At 33.5% G+C, this 20554-nt stretch overlaps 1 protein-coding gene across 4 annotated transcripts in view; it reads right to left on the reverse strand.

Moving 5' to 3' along the window:
• Positions 1-20554, reverse strand: part of SNX14 (sorting nexin 14) — a 136077-nt gene that overhangs the window by 69883 nt on the left and 45640 nt on the right. For 2 of the 4 annotated variants that reach the window (XM_077162358.1, XM_077162360.1), the window contains exons 2-7: positions 18028-18148; positions 16013-16086; positions 15716-15794; positions 12375-12418; positions 9775-9862; positions 1560-1644 (exon numbers count right to left, since the gene is read on the reverse strand). In XM_077162358.1, coding sequence (XP_077018473.1) covers positions 1560-1644; positions 9775-9862; positions 12375-12418; positions 15716-15794; positions 16013-16086; positions 18028-18148 — 491 coding nt within the window. Of the gene's footprint in view, positions 1-1559; positions 1645-9774; positions 9863-12374; positions 12419-15715; positions 15795-16012; positions 16090-18027; positions 18149-20554 lie in introns of all 4 variants that reach the window. The other 2 variants (XM_077162357.1, XM_077162359.1) reach the window with 1 other exon arrangement.

The following is a 20554-nucleotide window of genomic DNA, read 5'->3' on the forward strand; positions in this document are numbered from 1 at the left end:
GATTTTTTAATAATAATGTATTATTATTGGTACACTGATAATAATAAATGTGCCACGCTGATGTAAGATGTTAATATTAAGAGAAAACTGTGGGAAGGGAGGGTTTCTGTAAACCTAAAATTGTTCCAAAAATTAAAGTCCATTAAAAAAAAAAAGCAAAACACTTCTTTCCATTTTGTTTTTGTTCTGACAATAAAGAACTTTTGCAAAATAGCTGCAACGAAAATACTATATTTTAGTTTCCATCTTTGTCAGGGATAGGATAATGAATAAATTAAAATTAAAAAAAAATTTATTGAACAATTAAATTGCACATATTCAAATTCTTCCATATGCTTTTCTTTTTTATCTATATTGAAAGTAAAAATATTTTCACTTATAATATTAGAAGATGAACAAAAAATAATTTTTAGGTATACAATTCGAAATGCTTCTATACCTGAGGAATTATCTATTCCCCAAACAATAAAACTAATAATTTGATTTAATTTAAGTTCAGCGCTAAGTAGAATATAATTTCCCAAATGTGCTCTGATTATATTAATTGATATTATGCACATGGGAAAAATGGTCCCAGGCTCAAATGAGGTTGGTATGTGTTGGGTTAAACAAAATTTGTGTTTTTTTTTTTTTTTACATGGGCAGGCACCGGGAATCGAACCTGGGCCCTCTGGCATTGCAGGCAAGTATTCCTGCCTGCTGAGCCACCGTGGCCCGCCCTGTGCTATTTTTTTTTACAGAAGAACTACTCAGAGCTTTTGCTCTGCTAGCACTTACTGGGAATTTCTAGAAGGGGATATAATACATAGTAATTACCAAAAAATATGAGCATGAAACTTCTTCTATATGGTCTCTTTAGGCATACTTGGAAAAGCACTGACAAAGAATACCAAATGCAAATACAAAGGGAATCTTAGTTTCAGACAGAACCAAGTAATAGCATATAATTAACTTTGTAAAAAGTAACATTTTAGTTTGAGCTAAGAGCAGGAAAAATCCCCCATACAGATTCCATTCATTCATTCAGTAAATAGTTCTGAACATATGCAATGTTTACTGATGCCTGTAAAAAGCCAGGAAGATGAGAAACAGTAAATAGTTCACCTGGCTAAAAAGCATAATACATAGTAAGACAAAACTATCAGAATATTTGAGTGTACAGGGAAGGGTTTTAAATAGATGGTTTAGACTCTATAGCAGTCACTCAGTATTATTAAATAGGGATGTAACATGTGAGAATTGTGAAATTAACATGACAGTGATATTGAGGATGGACTAGAATAGGGCAACTGTTGAAATCGTGAAAGAGAAAGGGAAAAGAGATGTCAGAGATACCTCAGAATATGAGGGCAATATACTATTGTATATTTAATTTTCATAGATTCTTGAGTTTTCACAATCACTTACATGGTTAACAAACTACTGAAAGGGATTTCAGTTTAAAAAAATACTCTTACAGCATTTGGAATTATATCAGTTAATGAATCAGTATTGAATATTTCATGTGAAAGTTGTATAAAAACAAAAATCATTCAAACTATAGTAAAAGATACTTTTACCTTTCTGTCTAGCTTTAACTATCACTTCTATATGCTTCATTGCTGCTTTTAATAGCTTCTTGGTTATAATAGATGGAATATCCACCTAGAAAAATTGAACATTAAAATAAAACTTTTAAAACAATCGTCACTAAGTTACAATTCCAAGAATGTGTTTATTTAAGATATTGGAAGATATAATCTTAAAAATTGGAAATACTGTACAGATAAACTTTTAAAATATAATTTAAAAGAACTTTAGATTTTTGGTTCATACTAACTATAACATTAGACACTGAGGAATTTATATTAATATACATACCCTAAATACTACATTTTTTCCCTCAAAATCTTTATTCCTGACATTTCTTTATGTATTCTTTGTTTTAAATTGATCCCAAGCAAAAATTTGCATAAATTTGTGTATACTAAGAACTCATTTGAAAATTAACTTTTTCAGCTTACAACAGGGATCCTAATTTTAACATATATGGAAGCAGAGAGACTTGCGGGAAGATGGCCAAATAGGATAGGCTGAGTTCACACATGCTTCAAAGAACAGCTAGAGAAGAGACAGAAAAATGACCAGGACAGTGGTTTCAGGTTGCGAATGACATGAAAGAGAATTTCACACTACCTAAGGAGGTCCTAGATGAAAAAGCTGAAGAATTGAGATGTAAAGAACCAGAGACCATCCAGCTAGTGCAAAGAACCTAATGTGCCCCTTTTCAAATGGAGGCCCAGAACTCTTAGGAGTACACAGAGAGGGAACCAGACACAAGGAAGTAAGCCAAGCCACCCATGCCCCTTGAAAATGCCATGCCCATGCACACTGAATCCCACCCCCACTCTCATCCCCGAGCCTCAAGCACCAGAGTCCCAATCCCGATGCCCCAAGACCCCCAACCCCACCCCATGCCCCCTGCAATCCACCTATGCGCACCCCAGCCCACCTCACGCACATGGACATGTGTGCCCTGGACCTCTGCACACACCGCGCCCCACACAAGCATGCACCTGTGCCACACCGCCATGCCCCACACTGCCACGCCCCAACCCCTGTGTACCCACACCACGCCCCACACACAGCACACACGTTCTGCCTTCCACCACGCTCTGCCTCCGTGACCCCTGGTATGTGTGCTGTCCCTGCACTCGAGGTCTGCCCGCATCGTCCCCAATGATCCTGAGCCCCAATACTCTTAGAAAGGAGTGCAGCACTCAAACCCCAGGTCTAGCCCTGTATCCTGCCCCACCAATGCACTGCTCCTGCCCCACACGAATACAGCAAATAAAAAACCTTAGACCACGGAAAGAAATCAACTTCCAAAGTAGCCTTATCAAAATAATTAAATACCTCAAAGAAAAATCACAAGCCATATGAAGCTACAGACAAATATAGTCCAGCCGAATGACCACATTAAAATACCAGAGGAAACATTGACTTTGGAACAACCAATCAAAGATGTTCATACAACTCTATTAAATAAATTCAATGTGTTGGCTAATGACATAAAGGAGATTAAGAAGCCACTAGAAGAGCATAAAGAAGAATGTGAAGAAAAAGCAGAAAATAGCAGATATGACAGAGATGAAAAATATTGTAGACCAAACAAAATAATACTAGAGACACATAATAGCAGATTTGAAGACACAGAAGAAAGAGTATAAGTGAACTAGAGGATAGGACAACTGATTTTGAAAACACAAAAGAACAAATGGCAAAAATGATGGAAAATTTTGAATTGGATCTCAGGGAAATGATGGACAACATAAAGCCCAAAATAAAAGAATCACATTGTTATTTCAGAAGGGGAACAGAAGAGGAAATGGATAGGAAGACTAGTTGAGGCAAAAATGACAGAAATCTTCTCAACACTTATAAAAGACATAAATATGCAGATCAAAAACGCCCAACGAACCCCAAAGAGAATAAATGCAAATAGGCCTACTACAAGACACACATTAAACAGTCAGGCAGAAAATTCTGAAAGCAGCATGAGAAAAGTGACTCACCACATACAAGGGACACCATATAAAACTGAGTTAAGACCACTCCAGAAGCACCATGGAGGTGAGAAGGCAGTGATATGATATATTTAAGATCCTGATGAAGAATGACTTTCAGCCAAAAATTCTGTACCCAGCCAAACTGTCCTTCAAAAGTGAGGGAGAGATGCTTTGAATTCATATATTATTTGGGGGAAGAACTGACTCTCTCGTGTTACTGAGTCTTTCCATCTATAGAAGGGATTGGTAGGGATTTGGATTTATTTATCTCTTATTTAATATGTCAGTAAAATTTTAAAGTTCACTCTTAAAAAAAAAAGTGAGGGAGAGAATAAAATATTCTCAACAGATAAAAGCTGAGGGAATTTTTCAACAAGAGGCCAGCTCTACAAGAAATACTAAAGGGAGTTCCGTTGGTTGAAAAAAAAAAAAAAAGACAGGAGAGGGAGGTCTTAGATAAAACGGACTATATGAGTGTGAAGATATGTCAATAAAAATTTCTAAAAAGTTAAAAATAAATAAATAAAAAATAAAAAGAGGACAGAGACACCAATGTTGGAGATTCTTGGAATGCTGACAAAGAGAGCAGATGCCCAGCAGACATCACCATGTGCCTTCCCAGGAGATGCTAAGCAAGTCAGAACACAGAGATGTGTCTTAGAGGAGCTAAGCAAAGGCCCACACACACTTAGAGAGGAAGCCACTGGCATCAGAACCTAGAAGCAACAGAACTGGGAACAAGGACCAACAGATGCCAGCCACATGCCTTCCTATGTGATCGACATCAGCCTTTCCCGAGACAAGGTATTTCCTAGATGCCTTAGTTTAGACTTTCTGGCCTTTAAACTATATACTTGTAACATAATAAATTCCTTTTATAAAAGCTGTTCTATTTCTGGTTTATTGAATTTCAGCAGCCTTAACAAGCTAATATATAAGTGAACAGACCAAATCCTTGATCTTGAGGCTTGCTCTTGTGATGCTTATTTATACAGCAGAGAAACTAAGCCTACCTGCAGTTATACCGAAGAGTTACTTTCAGAAAAACCTCTTTTGTTGCTCAGATACAGCTCTTCTCTCTCTAAGCCCAACTGTACAAGTAAAATCATTACTGTCCCTACTACGTGGGACATGACATCCATGGGTCAAAGTCTCCTTGGCAATGTAGAATATGACTCCCAGGGATGAGCTTGGCTCTGGCACCTTGGGATGACAATGCCTTCCTGACCAAAAGGGGGTAAGAATTGTAACAAATAATGTATCAAAGGCTGAAAGAGTCCCCACAGAGTCAAGAGGTTAATTCTGGAGGCTACTTTTATGCAAGTTTCAGCTAACTACTGCTATTTACCATGGTTTGCCAAACCCCAACCAAAACCAACCTGTCAACCCTAAAGAATACCTAGGGCTCTATGTGAGATTCTACAAAGGTTCCCTCTACTATGAATACTTTCAAGAAACCCACAACCTCCAGATGGGTTCCTAGACCAGGTTAAGTCCTAAAACCTTGAGGGGCCAGCCTCTCCAGAACATCAACTAATTCTATACCCCTATGCCTAATATCAACAGCCCTTTCCAACATGAAAAAGTTAGAATGGGCATAGCACAAATAACCCTAAAGATTGGAAGGAATATGAAAGGAGAAAGTGGAGTTATAATAGAGATGACAGGATTTAACAAATGAGTATAACTGCTGAATCATTATATTGACATTTCTTTTAGTCTCCAGTGTCCTGGAGCAGCTAAAGGAAAAACCTAAAATTGTGGAAGTGTAACTCATACCAAAGTTTGAAATCTGTTCTATAACTAATTGTGGCAGTGCACTTTTAAATTTATTGCTTTTTTGTATATATGCCATATTCCACAATAAAAAAAGATATATGGAAGCAACCCATTTTAAAGTAATATTGTCATCATTTCCCAATGATGGTTTTCAGCCTAATAGAAGCTGTAGTAAATATTTATGGTGGGCTAGTGAGGGAGGGCTGAGGACTTATATGCATACACATAAGAGAGGCAAAGAATAAAATATGTGAAAATAAACTGTAGTTAAAATAAATCTTTTATTCTCATTAGAAACTATGGAGGCAGTAAATCAGTGGGTCAATATATTTAAAGTGCCCAAAGCAAAAAACTGCCAACTATGAATTCTATCTCTGGCAAAACTGTCTTTCAAAAATGAGGGAGAGATTAAGACATTCCCAGGTAAACACAAGTTGAAGAAGTTCATCACCAATAAACTGGCCCCTCAAGATGCTTAAGAGAGTTCTGCAGGTTGAAAGGAAAAGATGGTAGATAATAGATTGAAGCCAAGAAAAAGATCTCTGATGAGGGTTATGACAGGAATAAATATAAATGCCAGTACTCTTTTTTTTGGTTGTTTGTAACTCCATTTTTTACTTCATACAGGATATAAAAGGCAGATACCTAAAATGTAATGGTAGGGTGGGCAACAGTGTCTCAGTGGCAGAGTTCTCACCTACTATGCTGAAGACCTGGGTTTGGTTCCGAGAGCCTGCCCATGTGAAAAAGAAAAAAAAAATGTAATGATAAATCAATGGTTTGGGACTTGCAATGTATAAACGGGTAATTTGTGACAAGAGCTACATAATGGTGTGAGGATAGAGAGATATCAGAAGAGATTTTTTTACACTTCTGAAGTAAAACTGGTATGAAAGCAAACAAAATTTTATAGATTTAGAATGTTAAATTGAAGATTTAACTAGAAAAGATCAGATAATGTGCAAACTCATTGAGACAGAAATTGAGTACAGATTACCAGGGGGGTGGGGCAAAGGGAGTGGGGTGTTAATGTGAAATGGGTATAAGGACTTCTCTTTGGTAAGATGGTCAGGATACTGCAGCATAATGAATGTGACTGATTCCACTGACAGCTATGCTTGGAAGTGGTTGAGTTGGGAAAGTTTATGTTGTACATATGTACCCACAATAAAAAAAAAGAGCAACTAAAAAGACAATGATAATTAGAGACAATACATGATCTAGATGGTTCTAACAAAGGAGAAGAGAAGGTTCAAAAGGACATTATTGCGACATATGAAAAAATTGGAATATAGAGTATAAGCTTTATATCAATGTTAAATTTCTTGAACTTGATAACTGTGTTTGAGGTGAATGCAAAGATAAGTACATGGCAGTATTAAATCTACAAGGAATATGATATAGTCAACCTACACTCAAGGTCAGAAAACAGACTGATCAATAGATAAATGGATGGATAGACAGATGGAATGATAGGTTGATGAATATAAATAGGCGGAGTGATGTGGCAAAATGTTAAAATTTGGGTATCTGGGGGGGACAGGGATGTACTGCAGTTCTATGTATGGGATGTGTATTTTGTTTTGATGTGTATTATTTTTATAATTGTGCTTTAAGTTTGAAAGTATTTCAAAATAAAAAGATTAAAATAAAATAAATAAATAAATAAACAAATCTTTTAAACATACCAAAAAGCATGTTTATTGGAGTTCAAAAGACTTAACTTCCACCACAAAATTTAATGCATTGTATTGTCCTTTAGTGTTAATTTGTATAAACTTTTCAATTCTTTTAAGATCCCATGTTAAGGAAGAGAAAAAAATCACAGGGTAATAAGTTTAATAAGTGTGATGGATCATGAACTCCCAACTTTCAATGATTTACTGGTAAAATTCAGAGCAATCTACAGGCAGCTTTCGCTTACAAAAGATCAAACATGTTCCATAAGAGGGGATTTTTTTGCTAGTATTATGTCTCTTCACAAAATAGCATTATTCTTCATTTCACTTTGCTTCTTTAGCAATCAATGATTATAAATTACCCCCAAATTTGTCAATTAAACAAGACGTTTTAGTGTTTAAACATTTTATAAAATCTTATCTTCTGAGAATACTCATTAAGATTTTCATTTTTAAGTTCCATTTTGGGGGACACTTCAGGTCAGAATCAAAATGGTAAAATATTGGGGTTTGTCACTAAACTTTGACAAAAAACAAATCTTTCTTTTCATTTTTCTGAAACTGCCAATTTATATTATTGCAATGTTATCAAAGACAGAACACTGTACTACAAATAAGATGAACCAGGCCTATCTTGCTCTCTAACTTCTGATGCATTACCAGAGTTACTAATTTTTGATAAAATGGATACAATAATGACCCATTTTGCTTCCTGGATAGAGTGCAGATAAAATGAGAAGAAATATATAACATAATAACCGAGAGAATGGGAGAAAATATTTACAAATAATATATCTAATAAGGTATGTGAATATGTAAAGAATATATAAAGAACTCTTAATGACAATAATAGAAAAAACAAGTAATCCAAATTAAAAATGGGAAGAGGATATATTTCTTAAAAGAAGATATACAACTGACCAATAAGTCTATCAATGGCCAATAAGTACATCAACATCATTAACCATCAAGGAAATGCAAAACAAAACCATAATGAGAATACTTTATACCCACTAGGATCGCTAGAACCAAAAAGATACTAGCTCTGGAGGGCATGTGGAGAAACTGGGACACTTGTACACTGCTGGTGGGAATATAAAATAGTGCAATCACTGTGGAAAAGAGTCTGACAGTTCCTCAAAAAATTAAACCCAGAATTACCATATGACCCAGAAAGTCTACTCCTAGACTAGAACGAAGAAAACCCTATATGTAAAATAAAACATACACAAATGCTTATAGAAGCATTATTCAAAATAGCCAAAAAGTAGAAAAAACTCTAACCTCCATCCAGTGATGAATTTAATACAATATGGTACATTCATACAATGGAGTATTATTCAGCTATAAAAAGGAACGAAGCAAAGTTACTGGAAGCAAGAAACGTTATCGATGGAACCTGGAAGAGAAGGAGAGACCAGGAGACGTTGACATGTGCATTGCCATTTGACAGAAGAGACGAGGAAAGTTGGGAGCCAGCGCCAGAAGGCCAATCTTTGGGAAGAAGGCATTGCCTTGATGATACCTTGACTTGGACCTTCTTTTAGCCTCAGCATGCTCCACCCCCGACCAAAATACACTCAACATGTCCTGAAAATGTCTGGCTGAAAAGCAATGGACACAGCTCCTTAATCACACTATATACAGTCTGTTCTTGGCACTTCCACCCCAGAAAAGATATCAACAAATTGGACAGAATTCAAAGAACAGCAAGAACAACAATTATAGAGATGGAAGCATTGACTTATGAGGAAAGATGAAAAGGACTAAATCTGCATAGTTTGGCAAAGCAACAGCTGGGATTGCATATGCTAACTGTCTACAATTTGAAGAATGTAAACACCAAGAAAAGAGACAGAACTTGTTAGAAAGGTCTGGGGAATATATAGAGCAAGAAGACAGAATTGAAGAAAATGAAGAGAGGTGCTAAGAAGGAGTATTTGCTTATTAATGGCAGATTCTCATAAATAAAATGAAATTAAAAAAAAAAAAGAATGAAGTATTGATATTATAACCTAGATGAATTTTGAAAACATGCTAAGTGAAAGAAGCCAGTCACAATAGATCACATATTGTATGATTTTATATATATGAAATGTCCAGAATGGACAATTCTATAGAGACAGAAAATAGATTGGTGGCTGCCTAAAGCTGAAGGACTGAAGGGATTAGGAGTTGTACCTAAAGAGTACGGGGTCTCTTTTTTGGGTGATAAAAATGTTCTAAAATTGATTGGTGATGTTCCCCATCGCATGTATAAACTAAAAAAGACCGGATTGTACACTCTAATGGATGAATTGAATGGTATGTGAATTATATCTCAAGAAAGTTCTTTGGAAAAAAAAAAAGGAATATACAGAACACCACAAATGTAAGGTGCTATGATTTCAGAATCCACTTGACTATCTTAAAGCCTAATTTATAGCAAAATCAGTCTATTAAGTAATGCCTATAGACAAATATCATTGTAATGAAACACAGCCCTTTAATCAACTAGTTTTGTTTTACTTATTACAAGTAGTAATTGCTAAACCACGACCTTATTTCTATAGCTGTCTTTCTAATTCTAATTTCCACAAAGGTATCCAAGAATTAAAGAAAAACTGGGCTATTTTAGATCAATTTATTTTTTAACCTTAAAAAGTGAGAGAAGTGAAGAAAAATCAAATTACATATGGATTACGAAAGAGTAAAAATAAGATTAAAATGAAATCTCTTTACTAATGGTAAAGTCCCAAATTCAAAAATTTCTTATTAAAAATATATACCTTGTGAATCCTTCGTATTAAGACAGATGCAAAAAACCGTAGTGTAATTCTCAGTTCATCAACAAAAGATTCATCATCTGTTACTTCCCTTCAATTGATGAAAAAAGCAAACATTGAGAAGTTTACAAAAATGTACAGCTTCTAGAAACCAAGAAAGTCTAGTAATTCCTCTTTGTTTCTATTCACTTATGCTATTTTTCTTTTTATACAAATAACACACTTCAATGCAGAATAAAAGACAAAAAAAGTATACAAATAAGAAAATAATATCTTGCATCATTCTAATACCAAGATATAATCACTACAGACTTTAGTATTTATTTCCCTCCAGACTATACACATGTACACAGTCATAACTCTAAGATAATTTTCTAATAATTTCAAAAATTTTTCAAAGAAACAAAACAAAGTAATTTTGAAGAGGCAACAGATTTAAATACAAGAAGTTTAATTAGTTCAAAATACTTATAAATTAATAAAATAAAGCACTTTTAGAAGTGAAAAAAAAAGTGGGCTCTATTTGAAAAAGAAAATGCACAGAAATGTAAACAATTTTAAACACAAATACTGACAATCTTCTGCTAAAAACTACATTTCATTTTCCTTAAATCTTAGGGTCACCAGGAAGAATTAGGATACTTCTCTAATCAAGGGCAAGAAAGAAAGGTACATACAATGATGATATCCTGAAATTGAAGATAGTATTATTAAGTCTCTCGGCTGAATATGATTTTACCAACCATGCTTCACACTATTAATTTCAGGAAACTGTACATTAAAGTATCAATTGCTAGATTAAGGTAAAAATATATATTTTAGCTTCTAGAGATATAGCCACATTTAATGTCTAAAGACTCACTAGGTGTGTGTGTATGGGGAGGGGTGCTTTACAAAAGGCATCACCATCAGCTTGATTTATATGGCAAATGACCCATATTTAGGACAGAATCTTTGTAAAAAATTAATTTATAGAGCTTTTCAGGATAATATGGTTTATAAACTGCATATTCAATTTGTTTTAACATAATCTAGATTAACTCAACTAGCAGTATTTTTTTTCTCTTGCCTGAAGTGTCATTTTTAAAAATTTATTAATTAAAAAAAATTTAACAAATGAACTAAAACATTAACATATATAATCAGTAATTCACAATATCATCACTTAGTTGCATATTCATCATTTCTTAGAACATTTGCATCAATTAAGAAAAAGAAATAAAAAGACAACAGAAAAAGAAGTAAAATGAAAACAAAAAATATATACATACCATACCCCTTATCCCTCACTTTCATTAGCATTTCATACTAAATTTATTTTAACATTTGTTCCCCCTATTATTTATTTTTATTCCATATAGCAGTATTTTTTATTAGAAAATTCAAAATATACTGAAATAAGTATAAAGTTAGAATAGATGTCATTAATAGATGTAAGTGTTCAAATATATATGTTAAAACATATGATGCTTATGTAAGGAAATACATTTATTAAATGATTCTCACACTAGGTTTCTTTCAGATCTAGAGTATTTTCTATATCCTGCAAGACTCAGGGCACATAACAGATACCAAAAACAAAATTAGGAAAAAAAATTAATTTTTTCAGGAAAACTCTAATGAAATATATGAATATAGACTTCCCCCCTCAAAAGTACAATTATATCAGCTGCAAAAAATTTACACAAACTGATCAAATCATTTTATTTAGGAATGTCATGAAAAATTCTCCAAGTTATTTTTCTTTCAAAAAACAGTGTAGCACGTTATTGTGAGTATAATTAACAGTGGCGAATTGTGGGCGAATGTGGTGGAAAGGGGAAGTCATGTATATTACCAGAAGGAAAGCTGGAAGTCAAAACATGGGAATGTATAACAGTGAATCCTGTGGGAGATGATGACTGTGATTAAACTGCACAAGTATAAAAAAATTCTTTCATGAAATAAAACAAATATACACTATTACAAGGAGTTAATAATAGAGAGATATATGGAAAAAAATGTACCTATTGCAAACTATGGACTACAGTTACCAGGAATATTTTAATATTCTTTCACCAACAGTAACAAATGTACCATACCATTCCTAGGGGGTCAATAACGGGGGAATAAGAGGTATGGGATGTTTGGAGTTTTATTTTTTATTTTTATTTCTTTTTTTGGAGTAATAAAAATTTTCTAAAATTGTAATCATGGTGATGAATGCACAACTACGTGATGACACTGTAAGCCACTATTTACCTTGAGTGGATGGTATGGTGTATGAATATATCTCAAGAAAATTGCATTTAAAAATAAAGCAGTCTAGGTCTTTTACCTTTCTGCTATCATTAAACTATTCACTGATTTACTACAACAGTGTGTATATATGTGGGATGGGAGGGGTGGTTAAAGGAGGGTTGCTAGTATCTAGTGGGAAGAGGTCAGAATGCTGCTAAATATTCTATATTGCACAACAGTACAGCCCCAACAACAAAAGTTAGTTGGTCAAAATGGCAAAGATGTTGAGGTTGAGAAATCCTGGCCTATGGGAAAAAACATCATTAGCATGGTAATCTACTGTTAATGGTGTTCACTATACTAAAGAAATAGAACCAACATACCTGTACCATGGATAAACAAAGTTTTCCAAAACTAATTCAAGAACCTGCATAAAAATAATTTTTAAGGAAAAATCGTTAATTAACCAATACTGGAAAAATGAATTATAATGTTTAGTAATATCTAATATTACTATTAGATTATTATTAATATTATTAACACAATATTATCCCAAATATCAGCATCTAATATATTTTCATACGACAAAATGTACATAAAAATCATAAAAACTCCATAAAAATGGAAAATTACCTTTAGGGTCATACACACACACATTCCCATAATCAAACAAAAAAAATCAAAACAAATAAATTGTTCCTGACTCTCAAGCTTCATTGTTCAAAAAAGGTCTAGGAAATGATGGAAAATTAATAGGCTCGTCTTTTGCCTTCATGATTTTCTATTTTAAATCAGCACACCCAGAATAAAATGAAGTAACAGGTAGCTAACACTTTTATATAAAAGATCAGAAAGGTAATTAGTGATTACCCCCTTTGAAGGGGGATAATGAATGAAAGAGAACATGTAAGGGATTCCTGGGTTTCTGATGTTTTGCTTCTTTATTGTGGGTGCTGGTCATATGGGTGTATTCATTTTGAGAAAATTTTAGCTGTATACTTAAAGTCAGCATACAAGCTATTTCAAAAAAAGAAACAAAATGAAACATTAAATATTAAACCTTCCATTTCTTGGGTCTGGGTGTAGTAGTACGTTTTAATTTTTAAAAGGAATTGCTCCAGTGGGCAATAAGTTAAGGAAGCAGTAGAGAGGGAACGAAACAATCAGTAGCCCACCCAAATCAGACCATATAGCTTCTCTGACAGCCTAAGAGGGCTTGTTCATTCTCTAGTTCACAGTAATACAACAGTAACAAGAATTTGGGTTTATATTACAAAAGCTTAGCATTAGTTATATTAGCTAAGAAAATACATTCAAATATAAACAGGGATAACAATGAACAGAGTACAGATTAGGGAGACTAGGAGTTATTCTTAAACATTCGCACTTCCCTTATTTCTCACTAATTCCCACTGATCTTGCCTCCTAAGGAGTTCTCTTCTACAGCCCTACTGTTTAGGTCCTCATCTTTTCACCCCTAAACTGCAGCATCAGTCTCTTAAAACTGATCTCCCTGCTTCTAAAATCACAGCCTTTGATACTCCACAGAGCTGTCAATGTGATTTGAAACACATATTTGACTACAGCACTTCTTTGCATGAAACCCTCGATAGATCAAACCACAATACATCAAAGCAATAAAGTAGAGCTATACTGATTTTGAAGGGATGAGAGGGCTATATGCCAACAACTGTGACCATTCACCACTTCCTTTTTACCTCCCACTGCAAATTGTGATTAATATCTGCAAAACTCTACACAGTTTGAAAATCAACCGCTTCCATGATCAATTAAATCTAAACTCACTAGGTCTTCTGAAGATCTGAATTCTGAAAAGCCAAATAAATTACAGAATAAGAACTAAACCTGACCTGGGTTTTAAGACTGGGTTCTGTCATCAACAAGCTATGAAACTCAAGAAAACCATTAAAACTCTGAAAAGCCCATTTTATCTTCCATAAAATCTTCAACGATAGCACGTAAAATGCTTAACATGGTGCCTAATATTATACAGTAAATGATCAACAAATATTGGCTACTAGGATATTGTTTCTTCATAAGCTACATCCTCCCCTTCCATTTCGCCCTCCCACTTACTGAGCACACCATCTCGTTCCAAGCCTCTGTTTCTTTTAAAAAATTATTCCCAAATCCTGAAATGCCCTTTCCCAACCTATCAATCTGATAAATTTCTAGTCATCTTTTCTGACTGGCCCCCCAGAACATTTAAATACTTCCTCCTCTGTACTAATTCTCTACCTTGTGCATTTCTTCTATTACTGCTTGTATTACATTACATTGTAATTACCTGCTTGTATGTTTACCTCCCCTCCTATATGAAGTTCCTAGAAGACACAGACCATATCTTATTTCTCTTTTTATCCCTAGAGCCTATCCCAGTCCCTGCCTATAAAAAGATCTCAAAAGGAAAAACGTTTTTAAATGTAGAGCTAACATTTATTGGACACCAATGTGTGCCAGGCACTAGGCCAGAAGATTTATATAAGTTCTTCAATTTTGTGAAGGAATGAATGAAGTGGTAAAAAAACAAATAACTCTTACTAGAGGTATTCTTCAAGACTTCAAATAACTACTCTCCTACAGAAATATAATGTGAGCTATATATGTAATTTTGATACATTAAAAAAAGTAAAAAGAAACAGGTGAAATTAATTTTATAGTTTATTTTATTTAACCTAATATATCCAAAATATCATTTTACTATGCAATCAATATAAAAATATTGATATATTTTACATTTCTTTTTTCTTATAAGTCTTCAAAATCCAGTGTATATTTTATACTTAATAGTACTTCTCAATTTGAACTTGCTACATTCGAGTGCTTATTAATAGCCATATATAGCTAGTGGCTACCAGACAGCACAGCTTAACTCAAGGCATATGATGAAAAGGCCTTAGAAAAGCAATGAAAAATAAAAACATCAGGAGTTTCAATGCCATTTTATTCAACTTATCTTTAACAAAAGAGAAATATAAATTGGGAAAAAAGGACATTAGGCAGAATTCAGAAGCCTAAGCTTATTCTTTAACAAATTAACATTTAATTTAATCAATTTACATATCTGTCAGCAAACCATGAAATACATGGCCATATGCTTGGTACTGGGAACAAATGAGATCCTAGTCCCTACCTTCAAGGACTTGACTACTTTCCCAGATTGATAGAGAAGACAAGTCTCTAAAACTAAAATATATGATATGTTACCAAAAAAATGTATAAAATATGACTGGAAACATGCTTTCAATTCCTACGGTATCAGAAATAGTGAAAATTATCCCATTCCCTGCTCTATCCCTCAGGTAGTATCAAACTGGGGTCATAATTTAGGAGGATATACATTGGTTCTAGGTAGCCTATGGCCTCCTTTTGGAAGTACAAAATGGTTATTCTTACTGCCCTATCATAAGAACGACTATTTTTAATAGAAGGTAAGCAATAACCAGGCAGAACAGTAACTTCCTTAGCTAAAATGTTTTATTTAAATTGAATATGGGATCTAAAAACATTTCTAGATTACCATCCAAGATGCTTATTTTGTAATAATCAACTACCTAGCCCAGAATTGAGTGGTATTTATAGAAATGCCATACGATTAATTTGATAGATTTAACAATCTTGATTTAACATCTTAAAAAATTTTTCGTAGATATTTAACATTTTCTGTTTAGGTATATTTGGCAATATTCCTTAAATTATTTACCTCTGAGAGTGATGCATCAACCTTGGAAGGAACTTTCAGGTCTAGCCATGGTTGATAATTTTCAAGTAGCAAGGCAGGCCTGAAGAAAATTATACAATGAAGTCCAATGAAATTCAGAAATTAATTAGAAGGAACAAAATTTAAAATGTGTATCTTTCCCAGCCCCTGCACCTTCCCGACCAAAAACAAAAACAAAAAAAAATTCAAAAAACATTGCTGCAGTAACAGGATACTCACATGGAGAAAGGATGAAATGTGATCCCCACCATAAAATATACAAAAAAAAGTGTAACATACCTATGCCGTTTACATTTCACTTTACCACAAACGGCACAACTATGACCTTGAGGAAATAACTCTTGAAGTCCTAACTGCTAAAAACGGAAAAATTGAAAAAAAAAATTATCATTTTGAATACATATCACCTTTATTAAACAGAATCAATTTTTCAATAGTTTATTTTAATGAATATATGAATTCAGAGAACATTTTATTGTCTGCTTTAACAATGAAACCATCTTTTGTAATAAATAGTAGTTGTTAAACTCAACCGTCTACTAACAGAGAAAAAATACCTCATGCACTATGCTTTATAACACCTAAGTCAAAGTTCAAGCTTAAAATTAAAGTCAATTTTTATGAGCATTTAAAAAGAAAAAAAAAATATATATATATACATATATATATACTGAAAAGGTGTAAGGAAAAACTATTTTCCATTTTTCCAAAACCTTTAAATCAGTAAGAAAGAAGATACGTGAAAAATAAACAGTAAAATTATTAACCAAATTTGGGTAACCACTTTCAATTGTGTTTCTTTTATTTAGAAATACCAACAAACCCAAGACAAGGGACTGCATCAATCTGAAGAATTGTTAAGTAAGAGTTTAAGATAGTCACTAAATCCTGATTAGATTAGGCCAGGGACCTTCACCTTACAGAGACAGACTGAATTCACTAATCTCCTTATTAAATTTTAAATATCCAAATTATTTTTGATTAGGTCAGCAGCATGCGTTTTCAGGAGTTAATAGTTCTGTTTGTTTCTATGGAGCATGCAGACATTTAGGAAATTAGGTTAGACAATTTAACCCAGAGTTCTAAACATGGCAACAGCTCAGAATCATCTGGAAAGACTTTAAAAGATACTAATGACAAGGTCCTAATCAGGACTATTGATCAAAATTTGGTGAAGCTCAGAAATCTGTATTTCTAAAATTCCCCATGTGAACCAGCTTTGTGAAACTCTTGTTTTAATTTACCGTCCTCAGAGTTTGAAGGACCTTGAAGACATTGTGTTGGGTGAAATAAGCCAGTCATAAAAGGACAAATAGTATATGATTACACTTATATGAAATAACAAGAATATGTAAATTCAAAGAGAAGGAAGTCGAGTACATATTGCCGGGGCAGGGGAAAGAGAATTGGAGTATTAATTTATAAAGGATACAGGGCTTCTGTATGGTATAAGGGAAAAGTTTTGGTAATAGATGGTGGTAATAATGATAGCACAACATTGTGGATGTGATTATTGCTACTGAATTGCATGTGTGGGAGTGGCTGAGATAGGAAATTTTATGTTCTATTTATGTGGTCACAATTTAAGAACAGAAAGAGACTAAAGAGACAAAAACAATTAAATGCACTATGGGATCTGGACTAGATCTCACCATGGAGGAGAAAATGTCCAAAAGGGTATTATTGTGGCAACTGAAAAAAGATGGAAAATGGACGGTACACTTTATAGGAAGGTTAAATTTCTTGAACTCCATAGCTGTACTTCAATCCGTTATATAAATGAGCATCTCTGTTCTCAGGAAATATGTATGGAAGGGTTGTGTTATAGGACATAATGTATGCAACTTATTATCAAATGTTGACAAAATAGACAGATGATTAATAGATGAGAGAAAGGAGGAAAGAAAGCATGAAGGGGGGAAGGGAGAAAAGGAAGGAGGGAGAAATGAAGGAAGGGAGGGAAGAAAAAGGAAGGAAATGGAAAATGTTAATAGTTTATAAATATGGGTATCTGGATTGGGGATATGCTGGAGTTCTATGTGTTGTTTCTGTATTATTTTTATTCCTTATAAATTTGAAATTCAAAATAAAAACTCTAAAACATATATATATGTACATACACACACGTTTGTTTCACATTGAAAATTTTCTGATGAACTTCATGACTTCAATTACTAAATGATCATAGATGGGGTTGAAAAACACTGCTTTAACATGTTTCCAGTAATAAATATTAAAACAGCATAGGGTCATATATACAGGCTCTTTAAAAAATGAGAACAAATAAAATTTACCTTGGGTTTGTATTTTATTGTAAAGAATATATTTGGTAAAAGAGACTCAGGTCCTAATGAGCAGTAGAAAGTGACAACTCCAGCAACAAATGACCAGAAGATCATTAAAATGTGAAGATACCTTAGAAACAAATAAAAGTAATTATTAGAACAAAGAAAATGCATACCATTAAGTTATCCTTTCAATAACTTAACATTTATTAAGCACCTACCATATCAGACTGAAGCAATTTTTACAATCATGATTAATTTTCTGTAACATATTTATTAAATATAAAAATCATAAGATGTTTGCTATTAAAGGTTTATTTCAAAAAAGGTATAAGGAAAAGTATAAAATCCTCAATATTTCATAATTTGGTAGCTATGCTGTTATGTTTAATTAACCTACACTACTCAGAATACCTTCTAGTGATATTGTAGTTATACTGCAACAAATTCTTATTTTTATTCATTAAATCAAAAACAACATTTATTGAGTGCCTATTATGTGCTAGACAGAAATAGGTTTGAAGGATATAATATGAGACAACAAAATGTTTTCTATCTGCATGGAAAATCTATCTAGTAGAGATTACAGGTATGTAACTGAGAGCAACACAGTGTGCGACCATTTGTTCTGACTTTGGCAAAAAATACACATGTGATATGGGAACATCATGGGTAGGTCACTTTTAAACCAAATTTGAAAGGACAATCCTTTTTCAGAAAAACTGGAAGAATAAGTAGGAGTTAACAGGTAGACGACAATAGGGTAGAGAAACGGAATACTGGGGAATGGGAATTCCAACTTGAGAAAGCCATATGGGCTAAGATCCAAGCATAGTTGCAAGGAGAAAGTGGTTCTGAGATGAGTCTAAAAAAGCAAGCAGTGGTGTCTGCCCATGAAAAAACTAAAAAAAATTTAAAAATTAAAAGCAAGCAGTAATGGATGTAAAGTTTTTGTTTTGGGTGATGAAAAAGTTTCAGCAATGGGCAACAGGATGGTAGCACAATGTTGTGAATGTAATTAATACCACTAAATTGATTAAAATGGGAAATTCTGAGTTATATATTTGTTATCACAATAAAAAGTTTTTAAAAATCATCATAAGCCACAAAGTGCCAATACATGGATTTTTTCAAAACAAAACAGAAAAGCAAGCAGAAGTCTGATGACAGATATACCATATAGTAAATTATGTTAAGGAATCTCAACAAAAGCAGTCCTTATATAGCTCATTTCTGATACACACAAATTTCAATTATCATGGTTTTGTTAAATAATATGTCCTTCAACAACTGCAGCTCAAATTCTAGCTACCACAGTATATTAATTGTGTGTGATTGGGTTAAGTGCCATCTTTGATGCTAGGTAATCTGTCCAGAAATCACCAAATAATAGATGTTTAAAATTAATATTATCAATCACATCATTTATGTAAGTGACTGGTTAGTACATATCTACTACTCAATACAGGCACAAATATAGTAAAGTATGAAAGTGTATTCCTACCTTGTCTCCCAGTGATAAACCAACATGACATTTTATAAAAATGGATAACTTAAAGAGGAAATTGCCCCACAAAAATTACTTGCTAGGAAACAAAAAGAAACAATGCTGGAAATGAAATCCTTATCAAATGCAAGTGAAGTTATTTCCTCAGTTATGTCATTAAGTTCCCTTTACTAAGCTCATTTGACTGCTTATCCAGAGTCTTTCAAATGGCAGCAGTGCCAACATTCCCATGGTGGGCAAATCAAAACCACAGTAAGATCCAACTTTGTTTTCACTATGATGGCTAGAATCAAAAAGACAGATAATAAATGTTGGTGAGGATGTGGGAAATTGGGACCCTCATGCATTACTGATGGGAACGTAAAATAGTAAGGCCGCTTTGGAAAACAGTCTGGCAGCTTCTCAAACAATTAAACATAGATACAATTAGCCTCAGCAATTCTACTCCTAGTAAGAAAAATGAAAACATGGCCACACAAAATCTGTACATGAATGTTTATAACGCATTATTAATAACAGCCAAAAGACAGAAACAAAACAAATGTCTATCAACTGATGACAGGATAAAAATGTGGTATATCCATACAACAAAATAATATTTGGCTTCATAAAACTGAAGCACTGATACAGAACTGAGGATGAACCTTGAAAATAATGAAATGAAAAAAGCCTGTCACAAAAGACCACATATTATTTGATTCCATTCATACGAAAGTTCAGAGTAGGGAAATCTATAGAGACAGAAAGAAGACTACTGGTTTCTTAGGGTTGAATGAGGGTGGAAGAGGGAGGAAAGATAGAAGCACAGAGGAATGACAGTTAAATGAGATGCAGGGTTTCTTTTTGAGACGATGAAAGTACTCTAAAATTATCTGTGATGATGGCTGCATATACCTGTGAATATACTAAAGAATACTGAATTGCAAACTTTAAATGGGTAAACTGAATGGTATGTGAATTATGTCTCAGTAAAGCTGCTAAAAAGAAGCCATGGTTAAACAAATTACAGAATACTAAATAAATATTACT

This window comes from Tamandua tetradactyla, chromosome 5 (assembly GCF_023851605.1).
Source record: "Tamandua tetradactyla isolate mTamTet1 chromosome 5, mTamTet1.pri, whole genome shotgun sequence".
NCBI lineage: Eukaryota > Metazoa > Chordata > Mammalia > Pilosa > Myrmecophagidae > Tamandua > Tamandua tetradactyla.